Below are 10,544 nucleotides of genomic sequence, written 5' to 3' on the forward strand. Positions count from 1 at the left end.
TTTTTTTTTTTTTTTAATGACAATAGTGAAAGGATCATAGAGTTACTGGGATTTTCCTGACTTATTTTTTTATAAAATCAGTGTAAATTTATGTTTATTTTGAATTTGTTTAAAGTCCCCATGAAATCAAAATTGATTTTTTTGGGCTTTTGGTATGAATATGTTAGGCTTAAGGTTATCTATAAGCCAGTGTGCTCCAAAACAATGACAAAATTCGCTTTTACAAGATATAAGCATTCAAAACTTACAGTCTCTCACTTCCGCCAATGTCAGCGATTTTGATGACATCACACTGCACTTCAGCCTCTCATCAAACTTTCTGTCCGATCAAACGCTCTCTAAAACCCGAAGCGTCCCGCCCCTGCACTATAAATAGAGGCTGAAGCTGCAGCTCAAATCGGTAACTTGTTCACAGAATTTGTATTTTCTGTTCGTTTTCTACACAGAATGCTATATTTTATAGCAATATGAGATTGTGGCTGTCATATGCTGTCAAATGCAGCTTCACCGAGCTCAACGGCTCTGGCCAAACTGTAACTGTGATATAAATGAAACGCTATTGGCTATTTTAAAAAGGGGTCGGGACTGCTTGATATGTCCCGCCCTGACTTCCTGTTTCAGTTGAAATGACGTCAACACACAGAACAATGCTGCATGTTTCAAAGCACTTCAGTGGACCTTTAAATACTTATTTTTAAATTGGAATGAACAATGTTAGAGGGATAGTTCACCCAAAAATGAAAATAATATTATTAGTTAATTACTCACCCTCATGTCGTTCCAAGCCCGTAAGACCTTCTTTCATCTTCGGAAGACAAATTAAGATATTTCTGATGAAATCGGAGAGCTCTCTGACCCTCCCAATGGTTCAACCGTAATTTTATGAAGCTACAAGAATACTTTTTGTGCGCAAAGAAAACAAAAATAACGACTTTATTCTACAATTCGTCTCCTCCTCGACAAATTGGAGGAGACGAATTGTTGAATAAAGTCCTTACTTTTGTTTTCTTTGCGCACAAAGTATTCTCTTCATAAAATTACAGTTGAACCATTGATGTCACATGGATTATTTTAACGATGTCCTTGCGTTTCTGAGCCTTGATCGTGGTAGAACCCTTGCTGTCTATGGGGGGGTCAGAGCTCTCCAATTTCATCAAAAAATATCTTAATTTGTCTTCCGAAGGTGAACAAAGGTCTTACAGGTTTGGAATGACATGAGGGTGAGTAATTAATTATATTATTTTCATTTTTGGGTGAACTATCCCTTTAAATTCTGAATTCTGTCTACCATTCTGTATTTAGGCCTCTATTTTTATGGAAGCTTGTAATGCAATAAAAGCTTGCAAGTAATACGAAAATAAAAGATGCTTTATTTCACAATTCTAACTTTATTTTGTTTTCATTGACAAAATTAGTTTAAAAAAAGTAAACTCAGAATTCCAAAAAACATCAAAACTATGAGATGTAAACTTAGAATTGAATGAAAAAGCCAGAATTGTGAGATGTTTACATGCAATTCTGAGAAGAAAAAATATTTTGAGATGTTATCTCATAAATGTGACATACAAACTTTTTCAGAATTGTGAAATAGTCGCCAAAATTTACCAGTTTTATTTTTTATTTTTTTTACATGATGGAAAGAGGCTTCCATACGTTTTATATATAAAATCAGGGATACATGCAACTTGAGATTTTCTATTTTCTCATGCATAAAATAATGGCTTGAATCACACACAAAAGACAAAGTCATGCATAGCGTTGCATAAGTTCCACATTTATTTCATATCTGACGATGTGTTAGGTGTACACAAACATTTGACTCATAATTCCAACACTCAGAAAGAAACATTAAACTACTGCCCATTGAAGATGGTACAAACCAGTTACAACTGCATATTACACCATTCACAGCAATCATGTTTATATACAAGGAAAGTAAAACAGAGAAAATGACAGAAAAAAATGTTTATGAGTGGAGTGCATAAGAGGAGAATGGAAGCACACAAATATTTGGTGTTGATTATGAGAACTGATTCATTCTTTCATTTTGGGAGATGGTAAAATGAATGCAATGTTTTAAGCCTTGAAACAAACAAATTGCTTGTAGAAATGGTACAGGACAGGCTATAACATGAAGAATACCATTCAGCTTTCCGCATTACATTCTACAAAGTGCACAGACAAAAAAAAAAAAAAAAAACAAGAGTCAAGACAATACACATTTGCTTGCAAAACCAAACTGAAAGTGATTCTTTTAACTAGATTTTTAAATAATGTTGTTCTCACTTATTTTAAAAATGCACCTGCTATTACTATTAACATACACACTTTTTTTCTAAAAGTAGTGGCATTGCTTCTGTTACTCGGAACTGGTCATGACAGTGAAGTGAGATATACACATGAAAATTGCAAAAAAAAAATTATTAACTATTTTTCATAAACAAGAGAACCTTCAAGCATTGAGAATCCCTTTAGGATATGCGTTCTGCATTTACAAACAAGCAGAACTCCACTTTTTCATAGAAACAGAAACCCACTTTTTGGAAATAGAAATGTAGATCTTTGATATTTATTCATATACAGATCAAGGCTTTCAATAGAGTTTAGTTCAGTGTCAGATTCTTGCTATACTCAGCATGTGCTGAAGGTTGGCTGGCCTTAGTCGTGCGGATATGCCTGAATCCTGCCCTGGAGGAACCTCAGGTTTGCAAATAGTTGATCTGCACTCTAAATATGCAGGTATGGAGGAAAAGCGTGTCTTAGGTAACCTGCAGGATCATCCGGACATCCCAAACCACATTATAAGCCTTCTGGACTAATAACAGTGGACATATGGGCTCTGCTGCAGTGACTGCCCCACAGAACTCCACCTTCTAACAAATGCTTTTGCACTACAAAGTGTCTAAATCACAGCTGTTGGTATTATATAACTTAAAAATGTGGTTTCATATTCCAAAAACAGTAATTTGGCTGAAGTTAAACAGCTATCAGCAATCTCAACTCAGACGGTTGCCTGTTTGATGGGGTTTGCACTAAGCCTATTGCCTAAGCCTATTTACATTAAGCAGAACAATCATACCGGAGATGACTTTAAAACCAGAAAATTGAATTTAAAATGTATTGTGCTGCTTGTATTAGCCTGTCGGATATTTTATGTAATTATAATCACAAAAAAATCAAGGCTTGGAACAATGACAGCAGCAGGGCTTATTTCTAGAGTCCATGATGATGTTTTATTTTTTCTGGCAGAATAAATAGATCAGTTTTGTTAATTTTTATGTGAAATCAGTTAAGAAAAATAATTTACACCATCTAGATATGCTTAGAAATCTCAAAACCTAGTCAAATGTAGGGCAAGTGCAATATACAAACTAAATGTGACCCTGGACCACAAAACCAGTCTTAAGTCGCTGGGGTATATTTGTAGCAATAGCCAAAAATACATTGTATGCGTCAAAATTATTGATTTTTTTTTATGCCAAAAATCATTAGGATATTAAGTAAAGATCATGTTCCATGAAGATATTTTGTAAATTTCCTACTGTAAATATATTAAAACTTAATTTTTGATTAGTAATATGTATTGCTATGGACAACTTTAAAGGCGATTTTCTCAATATTTAGATTTTTTTGCATCCTCTGATTCCAGATTTTCAAATAGTTGTATCTCGGCCAAATATTGTCCTATCCTAACAAACCATACATCAATGAAAAGCTTATTTATTCAGCTTTCAGATAATGTATAAATCTCAATTTCGAAAAATTGACCCTTATGACTGGTTTTGTGGTCCAGGGTCACAAATATGCAAAACAAAAAAAACTAAAACTGCTTTTGCCTGTGCACAGGAATGATTACACACAAAGAGAAAGGGTGGTAGCGATAAGTGGGCCTTAAACTTGACATTCACCCTGTTAAAGAAGCGCACAGGGATTAAGATGATGGAAATTGTAAAACAAAAACAGAGTAGAGGATGCAAGAGGCACAAAATCATATCTCCTCACTCTCTAGGGTGCGTGTAGAAAATTCCATCAGTACTGTACATTTGATTTGTTCTAACAAACTTCTAAACCTTCCATTTTCCAAGACTGACCACTGTACAAACGTTCATTTAGGAGTCTGGGCAAGGATGATGTTTTTTCTCAACCTGATAAATCTTGCAAAAAGCATTTTTCATTTTCAAGTAATCTACATGTAATAGCAGCTATCCCAGCTATTCACTTCTAACCTGTTCCCCAAATGCATTTCACTGTGTGGGGGGAAATGAGAGCAGTGCGGTCAGTAAAAGGGAGGTTAGTCAACTCATGATAAAAAAGTGCCATATGCAGAAATTGCACTGTACTTCTTCAAAAATATTAGTCTTTGTCAATAAATACATGCTGAAATAAATAAAAACATGTTAAATAAATACCTAACAAGATAAGACTTTAATAGAAATTTTAAAAGTAAATTAGATCATTTGGGGATACCGATAATTTTTATGATACATTTTAGATAAATCTACTGACCAGTACTCCAACAAAAATAGGCCAAATCTTTATAATGGTTCTCATACAGAGACATGAGAATGCAACCATTCTCCTTAGCCAAATTTTCGCTAATGCGTCCTGGCTATTTTGAAAACTGTATGCATTTCAAGGCCATACAAGGGAAACATTATAAAGGTATATGAGTATTTATGATGGGTTGAACTGTGTCCAAGAACTGCACTTAAAGAGAGTAAGAGCGTAATATGATGTGATTCATCTGCTCCTTGCTAAGAACTGCGTATCATTGATCAATTCTATCTTCCATAGCCAAGAGATGAATAAACATATGGTCTGCTGATTTAAATACTGACCAGTTTTATCGTTTTAAACCCATAGAGTAACACAGTAAGGCCATGTGATCCATTTCCCCACAAACCCAAGCTATGGACGTCACTCTTCACAGTAACAAATTCAGATGTGTTTGCATGAGCTGACAGCTTCAGAATTAGAAATTCCCATCACCTGCTTTCTAAAATGTTGCTGAAGACTACATAAGCATACTATCTCTACCCCAATAAAGTAGTTAGCCTGTTCTCTTGGCGCTATAAGTTGTATATTTAGGCCACTGTAGATGCACAACAAAGGGGCCTTTAAGATACAGGTGCACAGTTGGTGCTAGTGTGGGCAGGTTCAGGTACACACATGTAGGAAACAGAGGGTCAGAGAGTTGAATAAGCACAGAAACTGGGGGATCTGTCAGTAGATCTATTTACAAGGTTAGTCCTTTGTGTTTTTTGTCCTCGAAGAGTTGTACAGAAGGTATACATGTAGTGGGCTCAAAACCTCATCTGCCCGGCTCTTCTTCTTGACAGTTTAGACCTGATAAGAAGGAGAAAGTTAAATAAATATTGGTATGACAGGTCTTTAAAAGGCTTAGATGTGTGCTTTACTGTACCTGATAGATCCAGCAAGCAAAGGGTTAAAGGCATACAGCCAATCATGCATCTCCTTGTCATTACTGGCTTGAAGGAGTATCCCACGATGCTCTGTGCATACCGCAAATGTGTAGGGCATCTGCAGTTTAGACAGACATTAAATTAGTTCAGCCTATAAACAGTCGATTTACTGAAAATGTGTTGCCTTGGAATAAAATAAAATACAATTTTCAAAAGTTTCACTTTCAGCATGGCCTCCTGGTATTCAGACATTGGTTTACAGTTCAGTCTATAAACAGTAGATTTCACAATATGTTCCCTTAAAAGTGACTGACTTAAAAAAACAAAAAAACAATAATAAAATTGAATAGAATAAGAAAAAATATATATTTGCAGATGCTTCACCTACAGCATTGCCTGCTGGTATTCAGAAGGCGAATTACAGTTCAGTCTATAAATAGTCGATTTACTCACAATGTGTTGCTTTGGAAGAGACTGACTTTTTCAAAAATAAATGAATAAATGTTTCACCTTCAGCATGGCCTGCTGGTCTTCACTGTACTCCACTTGTGCAGAGGACAGGTTAAGAATGGCCCTTTCCACTGTGTCTCTCTCTGTGTTGTAGATGTAGACATAAGGCCGGCGTACCACCACATATCTCTTAACCCAGCCATTACTGTGGGGCTCCAGGAAGTGCAAATAACCTTTCTTTGATACAATTGGGCTGCAACAATAAAATAGGGTACAGGTTAGAGTTAACTTCCAAAGATGCAAATTCCTTAAATCTCAAATTTAATATTCAGGCAAATGTAACATGAAAAGGAATTGTTCATCCTCTGAACAATAAACAATTTGTATAATCTGTACAATTTTTTTTTTTTTTACCTGACACGGATTTCCTGAATGTCTGGCACAAAAGTGTGGGTTCTTGATTTGGACTCTTGAGGAGACATTTTGCTCTCTGTTTCAGAGTCAGGGATGGGGCTGAGAGCACGAGATCGAGGTGTTGGGGGTCTGCACATATGAGCAATAAGAATATAGATGCAACAATTAGTTAGATAGCATTTCATGTGGAACAATATTTGGCAGACATATTTAAAAACATGTAAAGATTTTTCTTAATGTTAAAATAATTTCTCCTATTTTAATGCGATAGTTCACCCAAAAATGAAAATTCTTACTCACACTAATGTCCAAACTCGTAAGAACGTTCATCTTCGGAACACAAATTAAGATTTTTTTGATGAAATTCAAGAGCTTTCTGACACGGCATAGACAGCAAAGCAACTGACACGTTAAAGGCCCAGAAAGGTAGTAAGAACATCGTTAAAATAGTCCATTTGATATCAGTGGTTCAACCTTAATGTTATGAAGCTACGAGAATATTTTTATTGCGCAAAGAAAACAAAAATAACGACTTTATTCAACAATTTCTCCTCTTCCGTGTCAGTCTTCGCTTGTTCATGAGAGTACCACTGCGTCGTGCTAGTCTCTTTAACACGCGTCGAAGACTGACACAGTAGAGAAGAATTTGTTGAATGAAGTTGTTATTTTTGTTTTCTTTGCACACAAAAAGTAGTTTTGTAATTTCATAACATTACGGTTGAACCACTGATATCACATGGACTATTTTAAAGATGTCCTTACTACCTTTCTAGGCCTTGAACGTGTCAGTTGCTTTGCTGTCTATGCAGTGTCAGAAAGCTCTCAGATTTCATCAAAAAATATCTTAATTTGTGTTCTGAAGATGAACGAAGGTCTTACGGGTATGGAACGACATGAGGGTGATTAATCAATGACAGAATTTTCAGTTTTGGGTGAACTAACCCTTTAATATACAGAAATACCTATAATATAAATCATTCACAGGTTTATTCTCAAACTAGCCTGATGCATTAGCTTTATCAAAAGCATGAATTTAGGACAGGACTATCTGTCATTCTGATCAATGGCAGACTACGAAATGATTAAAAAAACTTTTCTTACTGTTGTTTTTGCAATTCCATTTGGTTTGTGTTGCAGAATCACCTTTAAATTTTAATTCTTTTAAAACTCAAAATAAAACAGAAGTCACTAAGTACTGACCTGAGTTCAGCGTTGTGGCCGTAGCGTCCCTCCACCAATGAGGGGCATGTGGAGGACGGGGTGAGGGTGTTTTCAGCACACACTGAGGCAGAGTCTTTCAAAAGAGTTACTGACATCTGGCTCAACTACAACAAATCACAACAGAGAAATCAGTCATTATACACAGAACATAAACACACACCTTCACACAAACATTTCTGTAGGTTTCTGCAGCAATAGTAAAAACTCTTCTTATGTTTTCAGAAAACATAAGTTTGAACGTTTTTAAAGGGTTAGTTCACCCAAAAATGAAAACAGCCCATGAATTACTCACCCTCAAGGCATCCTAGGTGTATATGACTAGGGTTGCAAAAAGGTGGAACATTTCCAGTAAATTTCGGAAATATTCCACAAATTTTGGAAACTTTCCAGGATTTTTTGGAATATTCCAGGGATTTTTGGAAAGTTTCCAGAAATTTACCCAGAAATTTTCCACCCCTTTGCAACCCTATATATGACTTTCTTCTTTCAGACGAATCCAGTCGGAGTTATATTAAAAATTGTCTTTGATCTTCCAAGCTGTTTAATGGCAGTCAGCGGGTGTTGCAGTTCATCAGTCCAAAAGAAGTGAAATAAAGCGCATCCATCTATAATAAAAAGTGCCTCACATGGCTCCGGGGGGTGAACAAAGGCCTCCTGTAGAGAATCAATGCATTTTTGTAAGAAAAATAACCATATTTAAAACTTATTTAATTTAATCTAACTTGCACACACTGTTGGACACGGAAGCAGCTCCGGGCGGATGACGTAAGACGTCGGCGTTGCGCCTCTCAGAAGTGACGAACGCAGAAGCGCAGAGGAAAGATCAAAACAACGGTCATGAATTAGAAGTACAAAACGAGGAATTGTAAAGAAGAATGTCGGAGGATTTTGATATAAGCCAAGAGGAGACTGGTTTTCCTTTGCTAAAGTAAGGAAACATTGCTTCCTTTGCTCCTGTTAACAAACGTTGGTTTTCACGAGACTCACCGGCGCATGCGCAACGCCGACATCTTACGTCATCCTCCCGGAGCTGCTTCCGTGTACAACTGTTGGCGCAAGCTAGATTAAAGTGATTATTACGTTTTGAATATGGATATTTTTCTTACAAAAATGCATCGATTCGCTCCAGGAGGCCTTTGTTCACCCCTAGGAGCCGTGTGAGGCACTTTTTATTATGGATGGATGCGCTTTATTTCACTTCTTTTGGACTGATGAACTGCAACACCCGCTGACTGCCATTAAACAGCTTGGAAGATCAAAGACAATTTTTAATATAACTCCAACTGGATTCGTCTGAAAGAAGAAAGTCATATATAGGGTTACAAAGGGGTGGAAAATTTCTGGTAAATTTCTGGAAACTTTCCAAAAATCCCTTGAATATTCCAAAAAATCCTGGAAAGTTTCCCAAATTTCTGGAATATTTCCGAAATTTACTGAAAAATTTCCACCTTTTTGCAACCCTAGTCATATACATATACTAGGATGCCTTGAGGGTGAGTAATTAATGGGCTAATTTTCATTTTTGGGTGAACTATCCCTTTAAGGCAATATATTCTTAGCGGTCTGACCTCTTAAAAAGTCTTAAAAAGTGACTTCCTGGGAAGTCGTGGCCTAATGGTTAGAGAGTCGGACTCATAACCCAAAGGTTGTGAGTTCGAGTCTCGTACCGGCAGGGATTGTAGGTGGGGGGAGTGAATGTACAGCACTCTCTCCCACCTTCAATACCACGACTGAGGTGCCCTTGAGCAAGGCACCGAACCCCCAACTGCTCCCCGGGCGCCGCAGCATAAATGGCTGCCCACTGCTCCGGGTGTGTGTTCACTGCTGTGTGTGTGCAGTTTGGATGGGATAAATGCAGAGCACTAATTCCAAGTATGGGTCACATGTCACGTCACATGTCACTTAAAATCGTCTTACTGTATCATATGATACAGAAGGAAAAAGTGTAAAATATTTTAAATAGCATCTTCACCTTGCTCTCACTGGCGCTAACACACACATGGCTGTAGTCCCTGTTAAAGGTGTGGTTAAGCAAACGAAGACACTGTTGGGGCAAACAGAAATGGGAATGTTAAATTCATTGACAAGAACCTTTTTCTCATGATTTCCTGAAGTGATCACTGTATATGAATTATTTTGAACATTACAGCAATTTATAGTATTAGATTAAATTAGATTAGAAACTATAATTACCACTTTAAAAGTGGTTTGGTGACAAAGGTGATATGAGAACAAGGTTGTAAAAGTGAATTTCAGAATTGATTATAATATCATATTCCGTTTTTTGAGTATTTCATATAATATATAAAATTTGATTTTTATATTGGTAAATTATATAGAATAAAATTAAATCACTATTAAATAAAAAATATTGTAATACCGTAGTAAATATACTGTAAAATATATTAAATGAATATATAAAAAAAATATTTTTTGCCAAAATTTAATTCAGAAAGAATTGCAAAACATATTTTACAAAAAAAATAAGAAATAATTGTGTATACTAGACAATACAGGATATTAAATTATTATCATTTATGTATATTTAATTTTATATATAATTTCAGGTTAGTCACTGATTCACCTTTGCAGCCAGCTCCTTCTGCCTCTCGTTGGGTATGTCAGGGCCGGGGCAAGTGTTGTGGCCCAGGCCCAGGTGGGTGGATGGGGAAGAGGACTCGGTTAGATCCTCACTCCCGCAGGACAGCAGCGACTCCTGGCCCAGCAGCAGGGTGGACTCCAGCTTCTCCCTAAGGAGGAGGTAGTGTCTGGTTTTCTCCACCTAACATACAGCAGAAGGAAATGAGTTCTCAGATCCTCAGCAGAGCTGCCATGACACATTCTTTTAATTCTGTATCACATTAAAAACCAAATAACAAGATGTTCTCACCTCCTGCAGGAGACTCAGTTTCTCCAGCTCCCACTGATGGTCCAGGATGAGGCTGTCACTGCGGGGCCTCCAGCCAGCCAGGTTCTCCTCCCCTCGCACATACGCCACCGATGTATCCAGCACCCTTCTGCGCCGTCTTTGCATTC

At 36.8% G+C, this 10,544-nt stretch overlaps 1 protein-coding gene across 1 annotated transcript in view; it reads right to left on the reverse strand.

Moving 5' to 3' along the window:
• Positions 1–3,793: 3,793 nt before the first annotated feature.
• The window catches only part of LOC107694128 (kinesin-like protein KIF1A), a 71,566-nt gene continuing 64,815 nt past the window's right edge, over positions 3,794–10,544 (reverse strand). The window contains exons 43-50 of the mRNA XM_016493739.1: positions 10,399–10,544; positions 10,093–10,290; positions 9,481–9,552; positions 7,488–7,612; positions 6,288–6,416; positions 5,934–6,126; positions 5,423–5,541; positions 3,794–5,346 (exon numbers count right to left, since the gene is read on the reverse strand). Of these exons, the coding sequence (XP_016349225.1) occupies positions 5,304–5,346; positions 5,423–5,541; positions 5,934–6,126; positions 6,288–6,416; positions 7,488–7,612; positions 9,481–9,552; positions 10,093–10,290; positions 10,399–10,544 (1,025 nt within the window). The 3' untranslated portion in view covers positions 3,794–5,303. The remainder of the gene's footprint in view (positions 5,347–5,422; positions 5,542–5,933; positions 6,127–6,287; positions 6,417–7,487; positions 7,613–9,480; positions 9,553–10,092; positions 10,291–10,398) is intronic.

This window comes from Sinocyclocheilus anshuiensis, unplaced genomic scaffold (assembly GCF_001515605.1).
Source record: "Sinocyclocheilus anshuiensis isolate Anshui unplaced genomic scaffold, SAMN03320099.WGS_v1.1 scaffold1530, whole genome shotgun sequence".
Lineage (NCBI taxonomy): Eukaryota > Metazoa > Chordata > Actinopteri > Cypriniformes > Cyprinidae > Sinocyclocheilus > Sinocyclocheilus anshuiensis.